The sequence below is a fragment of the Anabas testudineus genome, chromosome 2, assembly GCF_900324465.2.
Source record: "Anabas testudineus chromosome 2, fAnaTes1.2, whole genome shotgun sequence".
Lineage (NCBI taxonomy): Eukaryota > Metazoa > Chordata > Actinopteri > Anabantiformes > Anabantidae > Anabas > Anabas testudineus.
This window is the reverse complement of record NC_046611.1, coordinates 2,397,099-2,424,597: the sequence shown is the minus strand read 5'-3', so window position 1 is coordinate 2,424,597 and position 27,499 is coordinate 2,397,099. Positions and strand designations below refer to the sequence as shown.

The 27,499-nt window shown below is 38.4% G+C and overlaps 3 protein-coding genes and 1 long non-coding RNA gene across 14 annotated transcripts; all 4 read left to right on the top strand.

The window, feature by feature from the left end:
• The first annotated feature begins 7,099 nt into the window (after nucleotides 1-7,099).
• s100b (S100 calcium binding protein, beta (neural)) lies at nucleotides 7,100-10,862 on the top strand. Its single transcript, XM_026361248.1, has 3 exons — nucleotides 7,100-7,222; nucleotides 7,914-8,069; nucleotides 8,986-10,862. Exons 2-3 carry the CDS (start codon nucleotides 7,926-7,928, stop codon nucleotides 9,130-9,132), a joined length of 291 nt encoding a protein of 96 aa, XP_026217033.1. The 5' UTR covers nucleotides 7,100-7,222; nucleotides 7,914-7,925; the 3' UTR covers nucleotides 9,133-10,862.
• A 1,392-nt stretch (nucleotides 10,863-12,254) lies between these two features.
• LOC113164499 (cell adhesion molecule 2-like) lies at nucleotides 12,255-20,813 on the top strand. 11 transcript variants are annotated; one of them, XR_003299009.1, is made up of 9 exons: nucleotides 12,258-12,379; nucleotides 13,159-13,264; nucleotides 15,056-15,091; nucleotides 15,702-16,340; nucleotides 17,158-18,657; nucleotides 19,230-19,290; nucleotides 19,841-19,929; nucleotides 20,069-20,305; nucleotides 20,734-20,813. XR_003299009.1 is itself a non-coding variant. In XM_026363823.1 (4 exons), exons 2-4 carry the CDS (start codon nucleotides 13,171-13,173, stop codon nucleotides 15,899-15,901), a joined length of 330 nt encoding a protein of 109 aa, XP_026219608.1. In that variant the 5' UTR covers nucleotides 12,261-12,379; nucleotides 13,159-13,170; the 3' UTR covers nucleotides 15,902-17,102. The 11 variants fall into 11 exon arrangements, 1 of the variants encoding a protein (XP_026219608.1); XR_003299013.1 differs by having other exon boundaries at nucleotides 12,261-12,379; nucleotides 17,158-17,864; XR_003299011.1 differs by having other exon boundaries at nucleotides 12,255-12,379; nucleotides 17,158-17,204; nucleotides 17,443-19,929.
• Nucleotides 20,814-23,053: 2,240 nt separating this feature from the next.
• LOC113164085 lies at nucleotides 23,054-23,965 on the top strand. Its single transcript, XR_003298970.1, has 3 exons — nucleotides 23,054-23,127; nucleotides 23,265-23,501; nucleotides 23,892-23,965. It is a non-coding gene; the product is annotated as an uncharacterized LOC113164085 (long non-coding RNA).
• A 946-nt stretch (nucleotides 23,966-24,911) lies between these two features.
• On the top strand, nucleotides 24,912-27,499 carry LOC113164047. The gene is made up of 5 exons (XM_026363145.1): nucleotides 24,912-24,968; nucleotides 26,142-26,183; nucleotides 26,405-26,464; nucleotides 26,591-27,123; nucleotides 27,380-27,499. Exons 1-5 carry the CDS (start codon nucleotides 24,912-24,914, stop codon nucleotides 27,444-27,446), a joined length of 759 nt encoding a protein of 252 aa, XP_026218930.1. The 3' UTR covers nucleotides 27,447-27,499.

Below are 27,499 nucleotides of genomic sequence, written 5' to 3'. Positions count from 1 at the left end.
TGGCTTCACTCTCTTTTTCTCCTATTTCCCACTCAAATCTACAGATCTGGGTGATATGAACACGTTTTAGACCTCCTAACGTGTCAGTAACTTGAGATTCTTTTCCTGTTATTACAGTGTTTGATGGTTTCTTCTTGGACGTGGTATCACTTCAGCCACACAATAAAATCTAACAAACAAACCTAAAAATCTGACACAATGAACCCAGCAAAGAATAATTCGACATCTCCACTGCTGCTCTCCTTCGGTCCCCCAAGTGAGATGCGTCAGAGAGTAATGACAGACCAGCCCCCTCCCTACTCTGCTCATTAGCAAACACTGTGTGAAGAATAAAGCAATGGATAGAAACAGCACTTAGTTTGTTTATATGAGTAATTTGTGAGAGAAACGGCAGAAAATATAACATCAGTCTTCTAAACAAATATTTATGCTGCATTTCTGACTTAAAAAATAGGAGCTTGGAAACATGAACAACTTGAAAACTGTTAAAATGCCGTTGAACATAACTTATATTAAACTTTCCTATGATGTAATTGATGTAATTAGTTTCTCTTTACTTAAATGGTGGTTCAGCTGCAAACATAATGTGTTATATTACACACTATATTCATTCAAATATACTTCAGCGAACTCCGTCAGCAGCGTCTCCACATCCATCACCCTGCACCTTTTGCTTTCTGCTTTCTACACTGTGCAAACAAAGGTTTTGACTGTGGTTAAATGTCTTTCAAGAATCCCCTTTGTCTCAGACACCAAAGAGATAGTCTACCCATTGGAAAGACGCTGTTTCTCATATACTTTGTTACAGCCACAGTATGACAGCACACAGTGACAATCATAGAATACATTTTGCAGCATAATTTTGTTTGCTCTCATTAATGCCACAAATGCAAATGTAACATTCAGGCTTGAAATATTCCCCAAATCTATCTCTGTAGATGAATTATATCCATCCAGCTTGTACAACATCCTACAAATCTGCATGAATTGGTACTGAACTGTGTTAAAAAGAGTCTCTAGAACAACTCCAGTACCCAGACTTTTTTCATAATTTATGGGACAAATGACTTAAGAAGAAATAGAGGAGACAGCTGTCATCTGTCATGTCAAACATTTGCCATAAATGTGAGACAGTCAGGCTTTTCTGCGCTCCATCTGCCTCCGTGACTCACTCTTAGGTAACAAATGCATGTTGGTCCGGGCTCTGAAAACCTCATCTGGGACGAGGTCAGATAAGGAGGAACTTTCCTCCAAACATTGTGCTTCTTTCCTTGGAGTGAGGACTTCCGTCAGGTCTAAGATCTGTCTGAGATCTGATTCATTTAATTAATTTACAAGCTAAAAATGGCTCTGACGATCGACCCAGTGCTTAACAGACAGTGACGTGGAGGAGAAGTCACGTGCTGAGGTAAAAGCAATAAGGCCTGGCGAACAGTCAATGGCAGAGGAGCATGAAATTGTACTGTATTTGAATGTATGCATCGTTCACCATTGGACAGATTTAGTGAGGAAAATAAGATTTAAAGGATCAGTGAGAGACTGGACAGCTTGCGATGGATGTTGTTGTTGCTGTAGTAGAGTGAGTCATCACTGACCTTGATTCCATTCACAGTCTGTCATGTTCAGTTCAGTGTGTGAACTTGTTTATTGTCCTGTGGTTTGTTTTCCTGTCAGTCCAAATTAGCCCAGACTGGGAGCAGGAACTAGATATGTAGGCCATAAGGTGTGAGTGTGTGTGTGGAGGATAGAGCGCTCTGATCCAGGAGCCTCTAATCCGATAGGGGGGTGAGAGTGGAGGCAGGAGAGGATTATGGGATTAGGGAGGGAAGATGCGACATTAGATGGCCACTCTACAGCTGCAGGCCTGCACTCTGGAACAGTTCGAATCTGCTTCAGTGGCTCAATCCATCAGCAAATAATGATCAGACAGTTAAATGTTTCTAATAAAATCTGAATATTTCGGTTTCATTAGTTAACAGAATATAACAACATCATCGGCATAGAGGAGTATTTGCAGACATTAAAGGGACCATCAGATGGAAATACACTGAGGTTTCTCTGTTCACTGAAGTGTGAAACCTGCTTCAGTACACGTCTGTGAGCCTCTTCCCCCCATAGCTTCACCCAGGACCAGCAGCTAGACAGAGATGGCTTGATAAGCTAGCACCATACTGTCTCACAGCTCTAGAGTGACGGTTAAAACTACTGCTAATTTTGTACAATTAAAAGTTTTCATATTTCGAATAACTACAAACTTGCTCACATAAGAACTTGTTTCCTTATCTTTATGTTGCACTAAACAGTCAAATAACTCGCAAAAGGTGCTTTAGTGCAAACTGTTTGAACAGATTAAGGTGTAAGTGCAAGATTTAAGTTCCCACAATAGTTGGAAACTCGGTAATCGTGATGTATTCAAGCTAATGTTTGACTGTAACTGTACCACTTTGGCATTTGTAACTGCTGAGCTTCCAGGGATGATGCTTTCCTGATTGATAAGTACATGATGTAATCTACTAATATATCTTCCTCAACAAGTCTGTTTTTCTTTTAAGACAGACAAACACTTTTTTTTTATATACCAAAAATAATAAGTTGGTTCTTTTGTACCAAGTGGAATTACCTGCCTTCATTTTGCAGAATTTGTCTCTTGGTTTAACAAAAATCCAATTCAAAGGGTGAATCTGAGACTCAAGGACTTAATCACTGTTTGTAGTAAAATGTGTTGGAGAGACAGGAGGACACGGAAAGACAAAAAACGATCTCGTCTCAGCTCCAGGCGACAACAAACGACCTTCATAAATCACCTTGGTGGCTTGATTGCATCCATAACTCAATGTAATACCCCATGCAGTAAGACTCAGTGCAGCCCTGACCCTTTAGAAAACACTTTCCTTCTCTCTATTATCCAGGTTTATGACAGTTTGTCCCCGACTGCAGTGTGAACAACCAAATGAGCCAGATGGGATTTGGGTTTGTACGACAGACTGAGGCTCTGTCCAGATAATGCTGTGATCAACATCCAGACATGCAGATGCTCTAATCCAGTGGAGGGACACGCCAGCCAGGACGGGCACCATGATACCACTGGACAAAAAGTCAGTGATGCAGCCACTAAGAGGAGGATGTTTCCATTGTCAGCTTGTTGGGAACAAACAGAGATGCTGCATGTCTGTGAACTGATCTGGTCTCTTTAAGAAATAAAATGCGAGTAGTGGTTAAAGTACTGGAGTAAACTTCCATCAAAGCCTCTAAAAATAATCATTCATTCCTGTGTGTGTGATTTGGATTCAGCTTCCTCTGTAACATTTATAGTGTCCAGAGGATGAGTAATATTCACTTTAGGAGATTCAACCTATTCAATACTTGCATGAACAGCTCAAACTCGAGAGGCGTTGACTTGGCTGCAGCCTGGACTTCAGACTAAAAGACTAAACGAGTCTTAAAGGAATCATGTAACTCATCAATACGTTTTAACAAAGATTCAACTGTTCTCCGATTGACCATGATTTGTGACTCAGCGGTAGAAACATGTAGCAACAACTGTACAGATGAAGGATGAAAGGAGCTGAAAACCTCTAATAGATTCATAAATTAATCTTTTATTGCCCATTTAGCTAAATAAGTCGAGGAATACTGTTTCCTCTGTAATTTATAACATGAGTTTGAGTCGTCACTGTTTTTAAGACAACACACTCTACAGAGCACATACTGTGTTTCACTTAATTCAGGAAGGATAAGTCATTTTAGGGTTGGGCTTAGAGACATGTTACATAACTTTAATGATCCTCCATAATAAATTAATGAATGAAGCCATGACAATTAGATAATGCTGGTTTATTGAGATCATTGTGGCAGTTTTAAAGGGTAAAGTTTAATTAGAGTGAGACCAGTTTGACTATGGATGTGTTGACTTTGTGCACGACACGTGGCTGCCCTCTGATGGTGAATTAAAACACTGCAAAAACTGCAGAAACAGAAAGGTGCCACACTTTTTAGCATGAAAAGTAAATAAAGTGAGGTGAACAAAAAGTCTTGATCTGTCAAAGCAAAGACAGGAGGTCACTGTACGCTGGAAGTGAACAGAGCAACTTATCTGACCTGATACAGACGAAGTAAAATACGAAACTGAAATAACAAACATTTGAATTAAAGGCTCTAAAAACACAAGAGAAAGAGCCCAAAACACCAGTAACCTCAGTGTGTGCCTCGGGTTGTTGGTGTCAGTGCCAGGTGACTCAGGCCTGGCAAACCTTTTGCATCCCAGCTGGAGGCACTGACTGGTTGCTACGGCGACTGGTGAGTTCAGGGACCTAGGCTGGCTCTGAGGACGCCTCGGCCGTTTGAGGACGCCGTCTCCTGGGAGAGATATGCTGAAAGAGACACAACAGAAGAACAGAGAGAGGGTTTAATGGTGAAATGTAATAAATGTGACTTTATCCTGCAGGTGAGAAACCAGGACGGTTTTATTGTTTTAAACAGCAAAATAAAAATGACTTTTAAACTGTATTCACTCATTTCATACTGTAAACTACACTCTGACATTTAAACATGTAAAAGTACTGTTTTAAAAATGTCATATTTAAGAAGTTGGTAACGTAAAAATTTAAAATACTGAGAAACTGTACCTACATTTTTTAAGTCAGAATAGTAAAAATAATAATTCATCAACTCTTTCATTATTCAAGTCATTATTTTAGCTCAGTAAATTGAAACTATGATATATTTATATAAATTTTAAGTCAAACTGATCAAATATAACAAAAACAAACAAAAGCACAAAAACTCTCACTTAAATATAAACCATACACTTCTCAATAAAAAATATTCCTATAATATATCATGACTCCATAAAGTTCAAATGTTTAATTTATTAGGTCTTTGTAGATAAATTCAAATTACTTATTTTTCCATAATTTAGATTTTTATTCCTAAAACCTGAGCAGACAGAAAAACAGAGGAAGACAGAGAGGTGATGAGATGCTCATTCCCAGCTGTACGACTCCAGCTTCCAGGATTTTTGGTTGTGTCTTGGCTCATGTCTCTGAACAGAGTTTCAGTGTGAGAAACAAACAATGAAACAGTCTGTAGTGGTCCGCGTGAGGAGTGTGTTTATCACCAAACAAAGACACAGTTTATCACATAATAAACGGCTCTGTTCGGCTACACCATGCCTGGCCGAAAAATAGTGTGCGGAGGTCGGTGAGGGTGCTGGAAGAAGCCATCTGGGGAATTTGACAAATTGTGCAGATTGTTGACCAGTAATAATCAATACTGAGAGATATGTCTGAATATTGATGATGAATATTTGAGTCACATACCTGCCACTAAGCCAGGTTAAATGGACATGTTCCTGCACGCGTCAGACTTGCTCATAGTAGAACTAGTAAAATATTGTCTGTAAAATCCATGGACAGATTTATAGAATGCTGGATATTTAAGACACTTTCAGAGTTTGTTTACAGATTTTTGGAGTAAAAACCTGGCACTGGGACATGTCAACTTCTGCCTGCTTGGCCGGAGCAGATGCAGAGTTTGTGAGCTCTCTTTGGGCTGCGGAGGGCACACGTCTGGCCAACTTCACCAGTGAAAAGAAGCTCTTCATTAACATGCACGGCCAGCCGCTTCCTCTGAAGCAGGCCTTTGTCGCCCAGCAGATCCCCAAAAAGAGCGAAGAGAGGCAGAGTCGGATCAAAGGGAAGCACAGATAGATGGTATAGGATCTATGATGACCGGACAGACATACAGAGGGAGATGGTTGGCTCATTAGTGAATGTGTGCTCGTCTCATTTGATCTTAATTAGCTCTGGGATGCTTGACAAGATTTGGTAAACATATTTAACTGAAAGCACCTGCTGCTCCCCGTGTTAGCCAACATGCATTTTACATGAGTCACTGAGTTCAGCAAAGCCTTGAAACTTACAGAGCTGAGCTTCCAATTGCTATTCAGCAATGTTCAGTGGCTGCTTTAAAAGAAATGTGTGCACAATATTAGCAGCACCTTCCAAAAGTATTGGAACTGCAAGACTAATTTATAAACCCGAGGGTTTATAAATTAGTTCTGTAAAAGTTATTTGTGATGTCACTATGTGGTGCTCAGTACACCAGCGGTTTCTTTTTCAAACATTTCATTTCATGTCTTCACGTGTAAAACACCAAGCGTAATAGTTCACAGTTATTTTTTTGTTTGAATGTGTGAAGTATTTTCTGTAACATGCACTAAAGTAAACGTGCAGTAACTGTGGACAATCACTAATGACTGTTCTCTTATGAAACTGACCCAATGCAAAATGCCTAACTTCTCTTTCTACTCTATCTCCAACTAATTACTACATTTACACTTCTGAGATCCAACTCGGGTTAATGGTATCAGCAGGTTCAGCTAGGTAGTGCAAACCTCCTCTACCGGCCATGTTTTCCACATTTTCCAGGTCCTCCTGCCGGTTCCGGAGACATCTCCAGGCCAGATGAGAAATATAATCTTTCCAGTATACACTGGATCCAACCCGAGGCCTCCTACCAATTGGATGTGCCCTGCAGACCTCCATTGGGAGCACTCCAGGAGGCATCTTGATCAGATGCCCAAACCCCTTCAACAGGCTTCTTTCAATACGAAGCAGCTCATATTGACATATCGGATTGTGCAAACACTGCAAACCACCCTAGTTCATTTTGAAAGTCATCAGCAGAACCACATGATCTGCAAAAAACAGAGAAGCAATTCTGAGGTCTCTAAACACTCTGCTCTCTTCGCTGAAATGATGTCTCAGGATGTACAGAACAGGTGATATAAAGTATATCATATATATATGACTTTCTATAATTACATTTAGTTTGTTTCTATCTTTTTCATGTAGAACAAACTTTATGTGACATTTTACTAAATTACTTTTTTAAACATTTCAAACTGAAGTTATCCCAGCTGTTACTGGAGTCATGTAAAGTACATCCACACTGTGAGGAACAGTTCATTCTTCATTACACTGGCATTAAGGTTTGTTAGAGTCAGACATACCCATCAGTGGTTTGTGCAGGGTTGCAGTGGAGTGAGGGGAGGTGCAGAGACAGGATTGGTCAGTAATTTGAATGACAGGCTGGTTGACCTCTACCCTGCAGCCTCCACACCACCACCCAGCTCACTGCTGCAGTATAAAGTCTGCAGCACATCCTCAGCCTCCACCCTCTGGATACACAACAGAGAACTTCTCCGTCAGCTCACATTAAGGTAAGGTCATGCATGTCTTCTATGGCTGGATACGTGAAGCTTTATTATAGTTTGTACCATAATATGTGAGAAATGTTGAAGAACAGTTTAGAAAGTGCAGGATCAACAATATGTACAATAAATATTAGAGTTAAGTTAATGCAGCACGTTTTTGCATCGTCATGCTGGTAAAAAAAAAAAGATCTGTATTCAGGATGCTTTGGTGTGGATTGCATTTTATAATATTTATAATTAATTAAATTAAATTTAACATTTTATAGTAACAGATGTACTTTGATGTATGAATTTAAAGTACTTTTACAAGTTTTTTTTTTTACAAGGGAACCATCCAGCAATCCGTATTAAAGTAGTAGCATCATATTTTTTCATTGATTTTTGTCTTGCTCTTTATTTTGTTGTTTTTATATAATATCTTTACTATTTTACTCAATTTTATGTTTGTTTTGTTCCAGTTTTTGTGTAATTTACCTGCTTGATCCTGTTTTGAACCACATAAAGCAGTTTGTAACCCCGTTTTAAAAAGTCTGATTATAGTAAATTCCATCAAATATCCTTTAATACAGTATATTGCTCTGATTTTATGAGACGACAGGAAAAAAAAAAAAAACTCAACTCTGCATTATTGAGACACACTGAAAGCAAACTTTCTAGTTCAAGTGTATTTATTATTGTTCTGTGTGTTTTATCAAAGGTGAAAGGATAGATGACAATGACTGACCTGGAGACCTCGATGGCGACCATCATCGCCGTATTTCAGAAGTATTCAGAAAGAGAAGGAGACAAACACAAACTGAAGAAGAGCGAGTTGAAGGATCTGCTTCATGACGAGTTGCCAGATCTGATGGCGGTGAGACAAAAAGTGGAGAGAAGTTGGACAAAGCAGAACAGAGAAAGCGTAACGATTTCAAAATCAGAAAATTAGTCAGCTGAAATTCATCAGAATAGCAGACATGGAAAATAACTAAGCATTAAAATGAATGACAGTAGGTAGGTCAACCTACTGTACCTGAGTATTTCCAGTCATTTATCATTTATTTATTCACTGACAGTCATACTCCACCGTTTTAAATGATTCAAAGTTAGTATTTACTCAAAATCAAGATTTTTCACTCAACATGATGCATTATAATAAATCAAACAACCCAGCAGTTTGAAAATACACACAACCAGATAAACCAGGTAAATCATCACAATGCATTGGTGGAAATAATTCAGTGATAGTGAATTACGAGTGATAATATTTCCAAAGAGCTTTGTTTAAAGCAGAAAAAATGACAGACAAGAAAAAAACATTATCACAAAGAGATAACAAATTAGAATAAAGTGATAGAGAAAGAAAGATAACGATAGACACATGGTGATCAAATATAGACACAAAAGGGACAATACAGAGCACATGATGAGCAAAAGTAGACACACAATGAACCCAAGGAGACAGTAAAGGGCACATGGCTACCAACAGATACACAAAAGTACTGCAAGCAATTGAAAATAATAAAAAGAAGACACCATATGTCCAAAAGTACAGAGACAAAACCTGACTACAAACAATCTGACTCCTGTGCAGTAGGAAAAAGCTGCAAGTTTTCTAATTAATTTCTATTTTCAAGCAGATTTTTTCTAATTAATTTCTATATTCAAGCAGATATTTTCTAATTAATTTCTATTTTCAAGCAGATATTTTCTAATTAATTTCTATTTTCAAGCAGATGTTTTCTTCCTTTTCTTGTCGTCCTGATCTGAACCCGTCTTCCTCCCTGCAGCATGTGAAAGACCAGGCCGCCCTGGACAGCCTGATGGAAAGCCTGGACAGTGACGGCGACGCCGAGTGCGACTTCCAGGAGTTCATGACATTCATCTCCATGGTTACTGTCTGTTGCCACGAGTTTTTTGAGCACGAGGACGAGTAGGGAGGAAGCGGCGGTGGACGGAGACAAAAGGGGGGAGTTACAGTAAATTATACAGAAGCAGAAGCCTAGCAACGCACAACCTGTTGGTGCCTTCAGAGCAGTGCAGGGTGGGAAAACACAAGTCCAGCCAGCAGCCTAACATTATCAGCAGGTTTGGTGGTGGATGGCAAACAGCCTAGTCTAGTACTCAATCGTCACCATGCTCTAGAGTTCCTATTATTTTATTCTAAACATGTAGATGGTTTGTAAAGTCTTTGAAATGGCTTTGGGATTTTTAGAGCGGCTGCAAGGTTTGTTACAAAACTAGCTACTGGTTTCTATAAGTCGACCAGTAAATAGAGCTAAAGTTAAATGTTGGCTTTCTTTAACATGTCAGCAGGAGTTCTTGGAGGCCCTGAAGAAAGTGGCTAGTAAGTTGTTGTTTCTGTGCCAACATGATGAGCAAACCTCCAATCATTATGAGTCACGTCAATTTGATGTTGTTCACCTGACTTCATTCAGTTTCCAATTTTCAAACATCAAAACATTTGAAATGTGTTTCTAGATTTTGGATATGGTCAAAGACTAAGGCCAGTAAAAGTAGGAAAGTGGCTGGTTGGTTAGTCAATACTAGGCACAATCAAACATAAAGGCTGGCTGGAACATTTGTAAGAGTTGGCCACATTTCAGATTTGGCTACCAAGTTTCTTTTGCCTTCATGAACATTTCAATTTTGAAACTTATTGAAAGTTTGTCTAAATGCCACAAAATCAATAATTGTGATTTTGCACTTTGAATTTCAAATTGGCTAACAATTAAAATATGCTAGTAGCCATTTCAGAACTCAATAGCCATGTAGTGTTTTTTTTGTTGGGTTTAAAATGTGTACATTAACATCAAATATTAAAGTGTCTAGTAAGTCTGGTGTCTGAAAATATTTGTTTTGGCTATTAAAAGTTAAAAATGGCCTGTGAGTTTTAGTTGATGTTTTAGTCGACTTTGATCGGCTATTTGGTGGTTTAGGAGAGGTCTGCTGAGCTGGTTTTAACGTTAAAACATTTTATTTAGTTAAAAGCATTTTCAGAATGGCTTTTGAGTGTTTTGGTGTGGTAACCACTTTGGGAGGAATTCAGGCATCATTTGAAGCTATAAAATAAATCAATTGCTCCGTTGCCCTTAGTTGAGAAAGTAGCTACCACGTTAATGAGCTCTCGCAGGCCCTTCAGGAATCTACCGATTGTTCAGAGGTGCACATGTACGGTAAATCTGGAAAGTGACTGGAACTATTTCACATTTAACAGGTTATTGAAAGTTTGCTTTTTTGTATTTTGTATTTTGTTTTAGTTTTAGTTTTTTTAGTTATGTCTTCCACTGTGATGGAAACCAACCATAATTCTGGAATAACCTGTTACACAGTTACATTGTTTTACAACACTTTACAACTAATTTTGTTTAACTCTTGCTTAGGTTTCTTGTTTAGAAGTTATATTTGAAAAATCATATTTAGGTTGTTGGTAAACAAGTAATCAGCATATATCTGAATCAGAATGCCTTTAAAATTTCTAGCTGTAAACTAAAATAATCTTAAGACTGGGACAATTATTAGTTACTATTGCCTGTAGCTGAGATTAGTTAAATCGTATTTAATTCCCTCCCTGCTTCTGCTGCAGGTTTGATTCTGTTAGAGTTTATATTCAGTTCAGTAGAAACCAATCAATCTAGAAAAACATGTTATTTCACAGTGTGTAACTTCTCATGCAAAAAAATATTATGGTAAAATTTTAGTTCATACAATGTGGAAAAGAAAAGTTGATCTGATTTTGGGGCGATGTGTTTTTGAAACATGGAGTACTGGATTATTTGGATGTCGTTATTAAATGAATTCAATTATCAGAATGGTTTTGTGACATGTGGGGATGAAAGGCTGGTTAAAATTTTACACCTCTCACATATGAACTCACACATGAACAAAACACCTAAACAACATTTGTGTTGTTTAAAATGTCTCCTTTTTTCTTTGGGCTGTTTTTGTCCCAGCTGATGACAAAATTTAGTAATTTGAAAGAATTAGGATTCACGTCAAACTCCAGATTGAAGTTTCTGCTGTAATTTCCTATTAACTTTAATATTTGCAGAGTTACTTAGCAGGTTTTGCAGCATAGAAAGTGTTGATCTAGTAATGTTAACTGAAAACTGGGAAACCTAAGGCAACAATTTTTGTGCTCCGTAATTGCAATCTTCAGGTGAAAGGTAAGTTGTGAACAGAACCCGGTCAAAGGTTCAAATTAGTTCTTTTTATATTTCTTCTTACTGTACGACAACAGGTAATAGGAATGATATCACTTTTTTTCTATTGCAGCCAGTCAAAATGACAGAAAGTTGAAGCAAATGGTGCAAAATGACCACAGAGTCATCAATACTAACTACAAAGAAATTCAAAACTACAGCTCAGGAGCTCCAAACAATGACAGAGTATCACAAAACAAACAAAAAGAAACTCGAAACAACTACAAAACAACCCAGAGACACAAAATTATCACAAAAGACAGAAAATGACCACAAATAAAACTCTAAACAACCACAAAGACAATTAAAACTATCTCATAGATGCCAAATGGCCACAGAGACACAAAATATAAACTTATAAAAGATAGAAAATAACTTAAAGGGATTCAAAACTGATGACATACTGTACGATGTGGCTGCTCAGTCAGTGGGTCTACAGTTTCTAGGAGGGTGAGTGGCTCATACATGGTCAACTACACCTGTAATATATCATATAATTCACCTCACATGTCAAATAAAAACAGCTCTGAGTTTAGCTTCGGCCTCTGCAGGACAGCGAGGAGTAATCTACTGTCAAATAGTTGAATATTAAAACAGAACCCGGGGCCTTAAACAGGCTGAAGGTAACATTATTAAACACATCATCACATGCACTCTGTGCAGTTCGAACAGGGACAAATGATGCAAGAGCTGTTGTCAGCTGCACAGTTTCAGACATCTGCAGGATGTTTAGCATCAGAGAGGTGGAGTCAGCGCCGCTATTGGCCAGAGTGGAAACAGATCTCGACCCTGGGGACTGACACCACACCCATCTGTGTGTGTGTGTGTGTGTGTGTGTGTGTGTGTGTGTGTGTGTGTGTGTGTGTGTGTGTGTGTGTGTGTGTGTGTTAGAGATGTGTGTGCAGCATATGTTCTGGTGTTTCTTCTTCTTCTCCTTGTTGTTCTTGGCGAGTGAAGAGCTGTCTGCAGATTCTCAGCACTGGTGAGTTTTATCTTTTATATCACAGTCTTATATCTTATGTCGAAGTTTTGCTCTGTAGTTTACATGTTGGGATATTTTTACTGTGACAGCCACCATGGTTTTTATTCCACAATATTAAAAAAGGTCATGCATCCTCCTAGGTCTGCTGCTAATATCCTCTAGGTTTGTTATTAAAGTTATTTTTGGTGATACACATTTTAAATGAGTAGCACAAGTTCAAAGAAGGGGTGTATGAGAGAAGGGAAAAGGAAATAATCTGGTAAAGTCTTTTATTTTTTTAGCATTTCTGTGTTCAACCTTAATACTTTGCAGCTGTGAGATAGTTTTGTGAAGCGTGACTCTTGTTATGCAGACAAACACACCCACTTTTGGATTCACATCGGAGGCATCCCTCGAGTTCATGAGTCAGTGTGTGAAAAACTAGACACACCAAGTTCTCTGCTGTCTCTAAAAAACTCCATTATTTGGCTAATTGTTGTATAATCCTACAGACAGCTCACGAGCTCAGCACGTCCTGATGCACTGGAGCTGCTTGTGAATTATTGTAGTAGTATAGTACTACAGTATATTAGTATACTTGAATTTCAACCTAGCTAAATAAACTAAGAGCAAACACCTTCTGCCTTCTGCTAAATTCACTGCAGAAGACAAACTGTGAGATATACTGACACATTTAAAAGACTGTTGCATAAGTTGCTGTATGTTCCCTAAGGATGAGTCCTAATGACTCCCCAGACTTTATCCCCTTATAGAAAGTTCTCTATGTTTTTTTTGTGCAGGGTGGCGTCAACATGAGCACTTTCACGACTCCTGCCCCTCTGAGTTCAGCATCAACTGAGAAACCTTCTTCTTTTCCAGACCTTGTGACCAGGATAGGGGTCAAGGGTACGTAGGGTCCAATATTTGGGGAAAGACTCTTACCTGTGTGTTAACTGTGAAGCTACAGTAAGTCACGCAACTTAGTTTAAAGACTGACAGTAAGAAAACAGGCAGCCTGGAGTTTTTATGACCAAAAGCGTATTTCTCACCTATAACAGTGAACTTTGTACCATAAACTGCTCTGGTGGTCGAAACACAATAAATAATACTGAAAATTACCACTTGAAGACAAAACAACAGGGATGATAAGATCTTTGCACACATCTTACCAGATTTCACTTTTGATACTGATAACTTTAAATTGATGCAACTAAAAGATAAAATTGTGCAGCAGTATTTTTAGATTTGATCTTTCACCATGAGACAAAGGGCCTCCCACCCATCCCACTGTGTGTAGGACCCCCAGACTCAAAGAGACACAGTCATTTCAGACTTTTTTTTTTTTTTTGACTAACTAACACATAATTGTGCATTTATTAGATGTCAGCACACACACAGTGATGCTACGGTCGCTTCGGACCTGTCGTGAGTGTGTTCAGCAGGGAGTGTCTTATCAGGGACGAGCATGAGCATGACGCCTCAGGGGTCTGTTGCTGTGGAGATAAGAGCTGGCGCACTGATACCCACTGGCCCTTGTTTCCACAGCAGGGCCAGAGAGGGCCAACGCAGGGCTAACTAGCTGGGGATGTGTGTATAAAAAGCCCAACTGTTTGTTTTTGACTTTAATTGAACTGTGTTATAAGTTTGTTTTCAAGTTCCTCTGAACTAATTTGGACTTGAAAACACACAAACACAAACTGAACTGTCAGCGTTAAATGGAGGAGGAGCTCCTCTGATGAACATGAAGCCTGAACACAGTTATCAAACTGCTACAAGTAAAGTTTTGGCCTGAAGTGACAGATAAAATTATTTTTTTCTGCTACTGACGAACATAATTTGACTTTTAAATGTGAGAAACGTTACTTTGGTTGGAACAGACTGCAGCACAGAAACAGACAAGAACACTGCTGATAATAATAATTATTTATTATAAGTAAAATACGTAAGACTGTGATTAAAATAGATTAGTTTTAGTCAATTATGATCATTGTTACTCTGTAAAATCTTATGTTATTTATACAGTGAGTTTTCAGTACACTCAGGTTGAAATATTTTTATTGTAAAGTTTATAAATTTAAATCTTTTTAAATAAAATATGTATTTTTTCCGTTAGCTAAATATTTATCAGTTGTTCTGTAATTTGCCAGAACAATTACCAGTATAAAGACTTTATAACATTAATAAGATGGAACTTAGTCGTTTAAAAGCCAAACTCCACATTTATGATCCCAAATCATCCAAAAGTACCAGATATTAGTCTCATTTAAATATTTCCCTCAGTCGAGATTTTTCCAAATTTAGCTGCAAAGCCATAAAAACAAACTTCTAGTAATTAAAAAATATCCTTCTGTGAACGTGAGTAGTGTAACCTTTTATCTTTCAGTACATTTTGATGCTCAGACCTTTTAATTGTAGTAAAACCTTAGTAGGTGATGAGGCCCTGAAGAAACGCTCCAAAATAAACTAAGGGTGTTTGATTAGTGCTCATAGTTGGATTCTGAGCCAACAAATACCTCTATGAAGTGAGCTCACTGTAAACACTGCATCAGTGTCGTCCTGCAGGTCAAAACCAGGCCCAGAAGAAATATGACAATTTACTGCAGAACTTCAAAATTAAAACTTGAAAATCAAAACAAGGTGAACAAACATCAAATGAACGGTAATAAATGTTTTATTCCATTTCTTATGTCTTTGCAGCCACAGACCATGGCGACCTGGCAGCTTTAATCGGAGGTGAGATTTTTATTTGACTTTTTTCTTTGCAGTGTCTGTGAGGACCAAGAGTGAGATGAAGCTAAATTGATTTATTGATATCTTCTACTTGGCCTTATTAAAACTTATTATAACCCAGATTAGCCTTTAAGGATTAATTTTCAAGATCCTGGATAATTAGCATCCAGAATAATATAAACTATGGTAGCATGTGATGATTAAGGGTTTTAAAATGTGGAGCCTTAATAATAATAATAATAATAATAATAATAATAATAATAATAATAATAATAATAATAATAATAATAATAATAATAATAATAATAATAATAATTTTAGTGTATATTATAGTCCAATCTTGTCTCCTTCAAATTACATTCCCATGCAACTAAACTGCAAATGTGATGAAGTTAGAAAAAGATTGTGGTTTTGTATAAAGTGTGTGAACTCACTGTTTTCCGCTCTTAAACCCGACTACAGTCTTTATCTAACCTTAACTTTCTTTTGCTGTGAGAGTCTAAACATAACTATAACATTTTAAACACAACATTGTCACATAAAACTATTACATTGTGGGTGAACATCTTATTTATTTCAGTATTTATTTATTTATTTATCTGTGCTCTCTCAGGAATCGTCAGTGCAGTGCTGTTGATACTGATCTGTACAATAGCTGTGTTGATGTGGTGTCTGTCCAGACACAAAGGCTCATACGTCACCAACGAGACGGACGAGGATGATGACGACGTCGACAACCATGATGATGAGTCTGTCGGTTCTGATGCGGCGCTTCAAGCCAAAGAGCGCCTGAAACTCAAAGAGGAGGAATAAATCATACAAAATAGGAAAGAATGTCAAGTACTGACTTGAGATGTGCAGTCGGGGACTAAAGAGCTTTGTAGCTTTGTTACAGTGCCTAAATGTGAAATTTGTTATTTTGCTAATCTTTTACTTAAAGCTGCACAGAGAAACTTTGCACATCCCAAACATCCTGTTGGTTTGGACAAATTTGATTTGAATGGCAGAATTTGTAATAGAAACATACCTGTAGCAGCTTTAACATATCTGCAGACACTTTAAGCTACATCTACTTTTGCAGAGTAACAACCATTTAACTTCGCATTTCCCTTTAAATATGAAGTCGTATTTCTCCGTTTGCAGTGAAGCCTTCAGAGCTGCTCTGTCTTACATGTCTCATTTTCACCATTTCAGTTCTTTTCATCTGCAGACAAACAGAATCATATGTCAAAAGCGCCACCTGCTGTTGAAGGTGATTTTTACATCAAAATAAGCTTCCTAACAAAAAAGGGCTGCAACAAACCAGTTGTGTCAGCTGTTGTGTTCTGTGTTTCAGCCTCTTTTTCACCTAGAGATGACGTGGTGGGATTTTCCACAGCACATCTTTTGACTTGTCACAGTCACTTGTCACAACAACCTGCCTGCCAGTGTCACGAGTCACAACACTCGATACCTGGACTGACTGAAAACTAATGGACTTCAGCCAAAATTAATTTTGTTACTTGCACCTTTGTTTGGTGTTCGGGCGGCACCCTCGTACAGTGGTTAGCACTGTGACCACAAAACATTTCTGGGTGTGACCCTGTTGTCCGGCTGTGAACTGTGAATGTTAGTGTGGACGGTCGTCTGTCTACACTGTGATAGACTGACCTGTGCAGCGTGCACACCACACGACCACGATGCAGTGTAGCTAACATGTAGCTGTGACACGTCAAAATCTTCTGCAACACAGACGACATAACAAAACAAAACAGTCTTAAATACACTATTAGACTTAGATTAAAAATAATGACATTACAAACATTCTCTGAACGTGTAGACCTCTGCACATCTACTGTAAGATCATCTGTCATCAGAATATCACAGTACACTTGCACCTCTGTGCACTTATGAATCAGAACTCACTTTCCTTTAAATTCAGAGTTTTCTAATGTTTGTAATTGCTGCACATTCATGTGCATTTAATAAACTAACAAACTCTAAGAGACTGGAGAATAAACAAGAATCATTCTGATTGCGTGTGTGTGTCTTTATACTAATCTACTGTTTTTAACTCATACATTTGACAGACAGACAACGAGGAGCCAAGTGATTCATACATAATCCTAAACACAGGGTAGGGCGGCTCAGGTAAGGTGGTGTTGAAGGTGTTGAAGGTGTGGAGGGGGCTGAATATCAACAGTGCTGTGGTGCGACTTCAGCGAGTGATCAGGAGACGTCTGCTCCTCCTCCTCTACGCTGTCACCTTCCTGTTGTCTGTTCTTTTGTCAAACTGACTTTCCCTCCAAGAGCATAGTTGCATGTGAGCAGCATTGTTTTCATATTAAGTCTTAAAATATGCTTCCTCACATCAGGTATCAGCCCCCGAAGGCTCAACTGTTCCCCACACCTAGTCCACACTTTGACAGCTGCGTCTGTTGTCGTGTTCTCGTGGGTTGAAAAGCCAGTTCAGGTAGCCACAGGATTTGAGTTCTTCTTTCTTATCTTCTTTCTCCTTCCTCTCCACCCACTGTCGGCCCGGTGGTGTGATCAAGGCACAACGTGAGATTTTCACCCCTGTCAACATTTTCTGGAGGCGCCGCTGCCCGTAGAAAAACTGGGTCGTTGAAAACGTGTTGTAACACTTGTAACTGAAGCGTGTGCCAAGTGTGCCAACAGGAATAAACAGGGCATGGAACTCTGTAACACAACTCACTGCTTCACACTAAGTTTGTCATTTTAGGACACACTCCTACGGTCTCACATCACTTCACACATCTGGATGAAGTCAAACGAGGTGAGCCTGAGCCTCATCATATCCCTGTTCTTTTATTTCTAGCACACTTTAATTTCTTCTATTGTGCTTTTGTTGTCTGAGGAGTTTGACACCAACAAAACAACAATGACCTGTGCAGACTGCCACATGTAAAGGTGTGTCTGACATACAGCAGTGATGATGAGATCAAGGCCATCACGAGTCCATTAATAGTACAAATGTCTGTGTGCATGTGTTTTCACTACATGTATGAAAGAAACGTCTACATATTAATGTTGTGCCAAGTCCTGAGGCCACAGGTGTGGAAGCTGAGTCACAGCAACTAGAATTACCTGTTAATTCAAAGACAGTTTCTAAAAACACAAACACTTTTCTTGTTGTTAAGGGTTTTACACTTGATAATAAAAAATAAATAATAAGATAAATAAATAATGTATTTGTGCCTTAGTGTTTAGCAAATAATAGTGAAGAAAGTCTGTGGACATTAGTGCTGATTACTGACTGAATTAGTTTCCTTTGACCGTTTTACACATTTTATACACAACTAACTACCTAAAGCTCATGTTTCACGGTGCATCGTTCAGCTTCACCGTGTTCTGCACTGCAGCACCCTGATTACCAATCACTCTCAACTCGTGCTGCATCTTTGCAAACTCAGTGGGAAAAATCCTTCAATCATGAATCAGAGTATAAAAGAGGAGACGTGATTATATCCATGCAGATCAATGCCAGGAGTGGATCCACCACTGATCTATGAAGGATAAGAGGCGGGATGCAGAGCGACCTGTCTCCATGCAGTTTTTCAATTCCTTACGTCAGTTTATCTTTTTAACACTTTGTACTGCAGTAACACATTTATTTTGTTACGTGTTTGCATCTGTGCACTGATTTTCTTTGTAGTGTTTCTCATTGTATTTATATATTATTTATTATCATAAGTAACCTTTGCATATATATATATGCACTGTAAATGCTGTTTAGGAAAAAGACTACAGATCAAAAACATTGATTTCATTTGATTCTGTAACGTGAAGCCAGTGTTTTGAATTCATTTAATTTATTTGATCCTTTGTGAGACTTAAGCATGTGATATATTAGCAGTGTGAATAGTTTAAGTGGAAGGAATCAGTTTGAAGAAGAGAGAACAAGGTTTTGAGTTTTGTGTTTTTATTTTGGGAGCTACTACTGTTGATGTTAAACACTGGAATGAATTTGTATCTACGCCAGCATCATATCCATGAAGGTGTATTTTAATGTTGGCAAAGCACCTGTATCACATCAGGTTGGGTGATCGACATGTACTGGTGACGTGTAGTAAAACACTGTGAATAGAAAAAAATCTCATGAAACCAGAGTCACATTTTTCTTTGTTTTGCGTGTTTGCAGACTTCAGTTCTAGTCACGCATGAGAATCAAGTAGTAAAGCTCCAGGCTGGTCTGCCTACAGGTACATACATTAACACGATGAGACATGAATGCAGCCGTGCAACCCAGTGTTTATTTATGAAGCTTTATCTTTTCATCGACAGAAATGTGCAGCTGTTGACTGAGCTCCAGATCAGTTAAATACACGGTTTTATCTTCTGTCAACTAATTTTACAGAATTAAGATTCAATTTAAAATGGTTCAATTGGAATTTGTTGTTTTTTAATGAGAATAAGAACAAATCTAATATTTTCCCCTTAGTTTTGCTGCAACTTTATTAGTTAAGGTGAATGTTTTGTTACTCTGCTGTCTCAGTATCTAGAATAATCTTTTTAAGTAAATATCTCAAACACTGACTAAAGAACCAAACCTGAAAATGAAATAAAGATTTTATGATATGACTGAAACGCTCTCCACCCTCAGAACGATCTACACATTAAAAGCTCATTAGTTTGTACATTTTCCACGACATATCAAACTTTACCTGCTTCTTTTTTCTCTTAACTAATTAACGCTTACCTAATTTTTCAAACCTGTAATATTCTGCATAATTAGTCCGACTGGTTCAACAGGCTCCTCCCAGTTCTTTTGTATTTAAACGCACTGGGGATCCACGGGTCCATCTACCACATAGACTCTTACTGCAGAGAGAAAATGTCAGGTAAGATTCTCTTTAGTTTATTTTCCATTTATGGAGAAACAGGTAAAGTTCCAGTTATTTACAGTTATTTCAGAATAAATTTCGTTGTCACTGCAGTGATTTGGACAGAATCTCTCTTTTTTTTATGATGCTCCTGCAGACGGCCAATCCAACATCCCCCCTGCTGGAAACATCCCCCCTGCAGCAAACCGTCCTCCCCAGGCAGGAGATAAAGGAAAACATGGCGACAAGCACTGTGGTGAAGGGCAAGGCCATGGGCACGGGCACGGGCAAGGCCACGGGCACGGGCATGGGCAAGGCCAGGGGCACGGCCAAGGTCACGGGAAAGAAAAAGGTCAAGGCCAACAGGGTGGAAACTGAGAAAAGGTGAACACAGGTGAGACATGAAGTCCATTAAAACCATGAGGAACTCTTTTCTTAATCAGCTTCGTACTCCGAGTGATTCTACGCTCACTTTCTGCCACAGTCTGTGTCTGTTGTGATATTGAAAGGCGTCTCTTATTGATGTGGAACATCTGTAACAGGTAAAGATGTAAATGCTGCTCGAGTGTCAGGATAAGTTACGAACAAAAGAAGCTGTTGCACAAATACTGACACATGGTTTTTCAATTCACTTTTATATTTTACCGTTTCTCTCTACACCTTCTACAAGTACAAGAATCTGTCAAATAAAGTCTTTTCTGCCTTGAAAATAGAAATTAGGAAAATAATTAGGCGTCACATTGTAGACTGTCATGAAAGTTCTCAAGTCTTTATCAGGTTAAAATCTTGATCCTCTTTGTTTTGTGTTCTTTTGTCTTCTAGGCTGCGGAGACCTGCAGAAATGTCACCTGCTACTACTCTGTTTGAAAAATACTTTTAAATAAATATTATTTAGAACTGTTTGGTTTTGTACTTTTTGTAACAAATCCACATTTTCCCTGAACAATTCTTTCCCATTAAGCTGTTTAAAGTTAAATACTTTAGGTTGAAACCTGCCCATGTTCTAAAGCATGGTTCATAACTAAGTCAAAATCTTTTGTAAGACGTCCTTTGTTGAATAAATCAATGTTAGGGTTTTATAATTACTATTTAACTGGAAAGGACAATAAAAATGTAAAATATATTTTTAAGTCAAACTTGGCCACATGATCACCAACACTTACTAAACTCCTGAAGGAAGTTGATGAAGTGAAATAACTTTCACGTGAAACATACAAAACAGGGGTCTGTCATAGTTTAAATGGTTCTTTATAAAACGTAAAAGAGGTCCAGCTGTGAGGCGGCAAAGGAAAACTGACAGATATGAAGGAACCTTGTATAAAGTACAAAGTAAAGACTTCACTAAAGTCATAAATATCTACAAGCAAAACATTTGTAGACTGATAAAAAACATCATGATCTTAGTGAAGACATGAATTAAAGATACAGAGTGATGTGGAAAATGTAAGTGAGACGGTTTAAACTATGTTTAGGAGCAAAACAATGAGGCCTCATATCATACAGGAAGCAGACGGACAGAGACAGATGTGGTGAGACACTCCCTGAATTCCTCAAACAGCATCTCACGAGTGGCATTCGTAGAACGCTGCAGTAAATCCATACTACACACTATGTACAATAGATAGACTCATCCCACGATGGGGAAATTCAGCAATTTATTATTATAGATTATTTATATTTTTCTATATATACTTCAGCAGTATCCAATGTAGAGACAGGTGTACATCCTCAGCAGCGTGAGGTGTATTTATCTTTAAAATGTTCACACTCGGTCTGTGAATTATTTGATTTACATTGGTATATTTTATTATTTATTATAAATGATGAACGTTTGAAGTAACCCCTGTGCTTGTAATGTGTCATAACCCTCTCTCAGACAGACTTTGACACACCTGCTGCAAACTTCCGCCTCCTTGGGCCTAAACTTGGCTGCAGCTTCACGATCTCTCCTGCAGGAATGTATCTTCATTTCTTTGCACATGTCTGGACAGATAGCACACCTGGTTGCAGACACATCTCGTTCTAAACTGGGTAATAATTTGTCTGTTGGCTTCAGACTTCCTCTGCCCAAGACCATGAGGAGTAATATGATCAAAGTGTTTCCCTTTATGTTCGATGCTGCTGGGTTCTTTATTTTTCTATCAGACTGGACAAGGAGGACCTCGGCAGTTACTCAGGACTCGTTGCATAACTTTGGCTTCTTTGCTTCTCGGTTCCAATGAAAACACCTCCCTCTGCTGTTCTTGCCAACCTTTTGATGTTGTAAATTTCCATGCAAGAGCCAATTTTTATCATGGCTCCCGTTTTTTCTCACCATTGCTCAATATAAGTATAAAAGATTTATCTGGAAAACAAAGATGGCAGAAATTCAAATTGTCCCTGCTTCCTATGAATTTCATCTTTTGTATGTTAGAGAAAAATGAGTAATATTTCTGTTGAACTGTTGACACCATTAAACCTATAATGACATTTTGCGTTGTTCTGATTGGTGCTCAATCATAACCAAAGTCATCTGATAGACGTAGATTCTTATATCTAAATCCTGCCAGTTATCTTTTGTCTGTCTTTTAGAAGAAATCAATGAAGAGTTAAATGATGTTTTAAAAAAATGGAAACAAATTCTGATTTTAGGTTTTCACCTTGATAAAATGTCTTTTTAATTTAAATTAAACTTCTCACATAAAAGACAAAGAGACACTTCTCACTCCACCTACTTCATGCATTGATGTACTGAGACAAACATGCCGCTGTGCGAGACAGAGCTTGTTAATTATAGTTCATCTACTTTTCACCGTCAGGCGGTGCAACTGTCGACTGAACTCCAGATCAGGAAAGTGCACGGTTTTAACTCCTGTCGTTAAAAAAGGAAGAAAACTGAAATAAAGTTTTGTTTTTTAAAGTAAAAAATTACTTATATTTATAGAGCATAAAACCAGACTTAGGGATTTCATGATCTGAAAAGTTCTGCAGCCTGTAAAAGCTTTTTCCAAACTTAAAGATACTCTTGGATTGTTAAACATTGGCATTTCTTAAATTTGTAAAACTACAACTGCATGTTTTTGTCTCTTAATGCAGTGTAATTTTCCAAAGCGGTAATATTTGACGTCATCAGTCAAACTGGTTCAACAGGCACCTCCCTGTTTTCCTGTATTTAACAGAGCGTCGCTGCGGAGCCATCTACCACAGACACTTCTCTCTACAGACAGAAAATGTCAGGTAAGATTCTCTTCTTGTGTTTATTTTCCATTTGTGGAGTAAGTTACAATTATTTACAGTTAATTTGAGAATAAGGTGTTTAACAATGTTCACTGCAGTGATTTTGACAGAATCTATTTTTTCTGATGCTCCTGCAGACAGCAACCCCAACATCCCCCCTGCAGCAAACATCCCCCCTGCAGCAAACATCCCCCCTGCAGCAAACATTCCTCCTCAAGCAGGAAACAATGGACAAAAGCACGGTGGTGGACATGACCACAAGCATGGTGGTGGACATGACCACAAGCACGGGCAAGGCCATGGGCACGGACACGGACACGGGAAAGATAAAGGTCAAGGCCAACAGGGTGGAAAGTAAGAAAAGGTGAACGCAGGTGAGACATGAAGTCCATTAAAACCATGAGGAACTCTTTTCTTAATCAGCTTCTTACTGTGAGTGATTCTATGTTCACTTTCTGTCGGAGTTGACGTTAGAAATTTCTCTCTGTGTAAATTATTACTATGCAAAAATTGTAAAGTTTATAATGTTTCCAGCTTGGGTGAAAATACAGTGTGTGTTTTTATTAGTTTTCTAATTGAATTTTACATTTGACTTTGTTTCTTGCATAATATTGACCAACGTCTAAAATACCTGCAAAAGTAAAACTAATCTGGTAACATAACGGTGTTTACTGCTCTGAACTGCTAACGGAACCTGCACTTTATGAGGTCACAGGTCAATTAGAAACCTTCATTGTGTTTGTTTTGTGTTATTTGTCTTCCAGGCTGCAGAAACTTGGACCTGCAGAAATAAGAGAGTTTGAAAAATACTTTTAAATAAATATTATTTGACACTGTTTGACATTGTAGTTTTTCTTCATTAACGCTGCAAGCACACAAACTAACAAACAAACAAAAAAAAAACAACCACAAGCCAACACATAAACAACAACAACAACAACAACAACTGGGGTTTGGCCTTTTAATAAATCCTACTGGATTAAAAAGGATAACGTGCTGGGTTCATTACAGCAGTATAAGGATATTATGTGCCCTGAGGATCATCCTGAATTACTTTTCTGTTCATTTCTGAGGAAAAGTATTCTAGAAAATGTTTCCACACGACAGAGGAAACACTAAAATAAATAAAATAACACTAATGTTGTATTAAAAAGACGGAAAACTTTTCCACATATCCGCTTAATGTGACTAAGTTGGAAGGTTTGTGCATGTTTGCACAGATCTGCAGGTATCGTCCCAGAGGAAGCATCTTTTTGGTCAGAGGGAACAATAACAGCAAGAAAAGCCAGTTTAGCTTTATTATCAGTAACTTGGTCAAATTGATTTCCAGATTAAAAAAACTACTACTTGTGTACTCATACTTTACTTAAGGTACATTTTAGACCAGTTAGTACTAGGTTTCAAAGAATTTGCAGTCTTTAATAGAAAAACACTTTTGTCAGGCAGCTATTTGCAGCTCTTGTACTTTTAGTTGATCTGTATGTTTGTGAACAGTGACACAACTTTGCACAGGAGGCAAACAGTGTGTGGGGTTTAAAATTAAGAATAGTTCATTAGCATAAAGAAGCATAAAGGAATTTGACACATGGTGTAATTATACTCACACACCACTGAAACAGTCTTGTGCCAACACAGTTGGCTGTCACACCCAAAGACGCTGCTGGCTCACCCAAAAGATGCAAAAATAGATTTTTGTTATTTTCTAACCGTCAGTAACAAAACGTGTCATTGAAAACTGACCTCATTAACAGAATTACTGAATTTTAAAGTATTTATCATCTGCCATGCACAACTGGCAAGACATTTCTAGAGAAGAAATAGCAGAGTCCAACGCAGTGGACGTGAGTGGAGAAGAGACGACGGCAGGAAAACAAAGGGAACTCTTTTCATAGTCAACCACACGAATATTACTGGTTTATTAGCATAATATATGTGTTTAGCAAGTGTGTCTGAATAGCAAACTATCTCACAGTTTGATTCAGTGTTTGATAAGATAGTGCGGGGAGTTTGTTTTCTGAATACAAATGAATCATGTGCTCTTGTAGTTTTATGGTAATCAGACATGTGCATGTGAGGTGATACAGTGGATGTGTTTAAGTTCATATTTTCTGAGGACTGAGGATTAAAAGAACTTAAAAATCAGTATAAACAGAGCTGAAATATTGAAGTTGTGTATTTCCGTGAGGAACAGCCTGATCTTTGACTCCCCTACAGGTCACTGTTCACGGCAGGTGTAGTGTTAACCTGACTGAAGCACATCACACAGAGGAGGAGGAGCAGAGGCCCAATCCAGGCAGCGTCTCTTTATTGCTTCATTTTTCCAAACCTGCATGATTCTGATGTTTCTGTGAATTTGCTGCAAAGGTTTAGTTTGTTCTTTTTCTTTTGATAGAAAGATTTAAATAGCAGCAGAGAGTTGTATCTGAGTCCACTGATCAGCTACTGTATTAAAACCGTGTCATCAGGTGGTTTCAGCGCTTCTGCTCTGCGGTTTAGAACAAATTTATCTCTGGCACACCCAGATTTCTGAGAAACATTTTCTTTTACACACTAAGCCTTTGTAAGAATTGGATTCCAGAGTACCAGACGATGCCTATTTATTCACCTGGAGAATACACACACACACACTGTTGTTTGTTGTGTTTCATGTTGTGTAGCCAAAAGTTACTAAACTGGAAATTTTAATTTCTATTTTTCCCTTCATGATTCTCTGGAGTCAGTTGTGTGTAAAAGAGTTTCGTGTTTTCTTGCTCTAGTGTTTAATGAGCAGCTCGACTTCATCTTTTTAGTAAGATTATACAGTAACACAGAGATGTGTTGCCACTGCTCCAGATCGTGCTGTTTCATAACCAAACTCATTTCACGGACGTTGTTCAGATGAAGCCTGACAACAGGAAGAAAATCTTTGATTTGTGGTTTTCAACTTGACAAAGTGAAGTCACATTCAAGCGTTTTCAATCAAAAGACAACAGCTCTCACTCCACCCACTCTACAGGCTGACGTGATGAGACAAGCATCCAGCTGTGGGAGAGGTGCTTATTAATGACATTGTCACTGTGAGAAGGTGTCAAATCAAACGCAAAGGTTTCCTGATGTGATGAAATCATGAACTGTTTTGCAGCATCTCAAATGATCCAAACTTCACGGACTTGTTACTGTTTTCTCAAACACACACAAAACTACGACTGCTTCTTTATTTCTCTTGATGCAGTGTAATTTCCCATCTAGTCAAACCGGTTCAAATTAGCTGCTGACAGACACCTCCCTGTTTTCACAGAGCGCCACCGAGGAATCCTCACCTGCTGCACAGACTAAAACTTCAGACAGAAAATGTCAGGTAAGTTTCTCTTCTTGTGTTTATTTATGGAGAAACAAGAAAAGTTTCACATTTGATTTTGTGCAGCAACATGTCGTCACTGCAGCCGCTTGATTTTTCTCTTTCTTTTCATTGGTTCTCCTGAAGATAACAAAACCAACATCCCCCCCGCAGGAAATTTTCCTCCTCCAGGGGGAAATATCCCACCCCAAGGGTGGAATATTCCTCCTCCAGGGGGAAATATTCCTCCCCAAGGGGGAAATATGCCACCCCAAGGGGGATTTATGCCTCCCCAATGGGGAGGTATTCCTCCCCAAGGGTGGAATATGCCTCCTCCAGGGGGAAATATTCCTCCCCAAGGGGGAAATTTGCCTCCTCAAGGTGGAAATCTGCCTCCCCAATGGGGAGGTATTCCTCCCCAAGGGTGGAATATGCCTCCTCCAGGGGGAAATATTCCTCCCCAAGGGGAATTTAAGCCTCCTCAATGGGGAGGTAGTCCTCCCCCAGGGGGGAATATTCCTCCCCGTGCAGGGGATGAGCACAAAGGCCTTCAGTATGGTGACCACGATAGCCATGGAGACAAGCACGGGCATGGTCATGGTCATGGTCACGGTCACGGTCGGGGGCGCGGCCGTGGACACGGACATGGACACGGACACGAAGGTGGAAAGTCATGAATGGTGAAAAGTTTATTCTTTATTACTTCTCAAACTAACTTTTATATTTGACTTTGTTTCACAACATGTTCGCCTCTTTAGATGTATAAAACATATATATATATATATATATATATATATATATATATATATATATATATACATATAACATATACATATATAAATAAATAAATAAATGCTGCTTGTGTTTGTCCTGTTGAAGCTTTTTCTCTTGATTGTCCATCACAGTGACAAATATTTATTGTCTTTTGTCCAACAGGCAGCAGCAGAGATGTGGACAAGCAGAAATGTTACCTGTCGTACGCTTCCTTAGGAATAATTTATAAAATGATGCTTGTACTGTGCTCTGTCAATTCAACCATTAAAACATTTGAAACAC

Excerpts from the sequence above, each read along its gene's own strand:
- s100b (XM_026361248.1), top strand. The coding sequence starts at position 7,926 with ATGACAATGACTGACCTGGAGACCTCGATGGCGACCATCATCGCCGTA. Across the intron at positions 8,070-8,985 it reads AGTTGCCAGATCTGATGGCG|CATGTGAAAGACCAGGCCGC; the intron begins GTGAGACAAAAA and ends TCCTCCCTGCAG.
- LOC113164499 (XM_026363823.1), top strand. The coding sequence starts at position 13,171 with ATGAGCACTTTCACGACTCCTGCCCCTCTGAGTTCAGCATCAACTGAG. Across the intron at positions 13,265-15,055 it reads GACCAGGATAGGGGTCAAGG|CCACAGACCATGGCGACCTG; the intron begins GTACGTAGGGTC and ends ATGTCTTTGCAG. Across the intron at positions 15,092-15,701 it reads CCTGGCAGCTTTAATCGGAG|GAATCGTCAGTGCAGTGCTG; the intron begins GTGAGATTTTTA and ends GTGCTCTCTCAG.
- LOC113164047 (XM_026363145.1), top strand. The coding sequence starts at position 24,912 with ATGCACAACTGGCAAGACATTTCTAGAGAAGAAATAGCAGAGTCCAAC. Across the intron at positions 26,184-26,404 it reads TTATTAATGACATTGTCACT|AGCGCCACCGAGGAATCCTC; the intron begins GTGAGAAGGTGT and ends CTGTTTTCACAG. Across the intron at positions 27,124-27,379 it reads AAGGTGGAAAGTCATGAATG|GCAGCAGCAGAGATGTGGAC; the intron begins GTGAAAAGTTTA and ends TTTGTCCAACAG.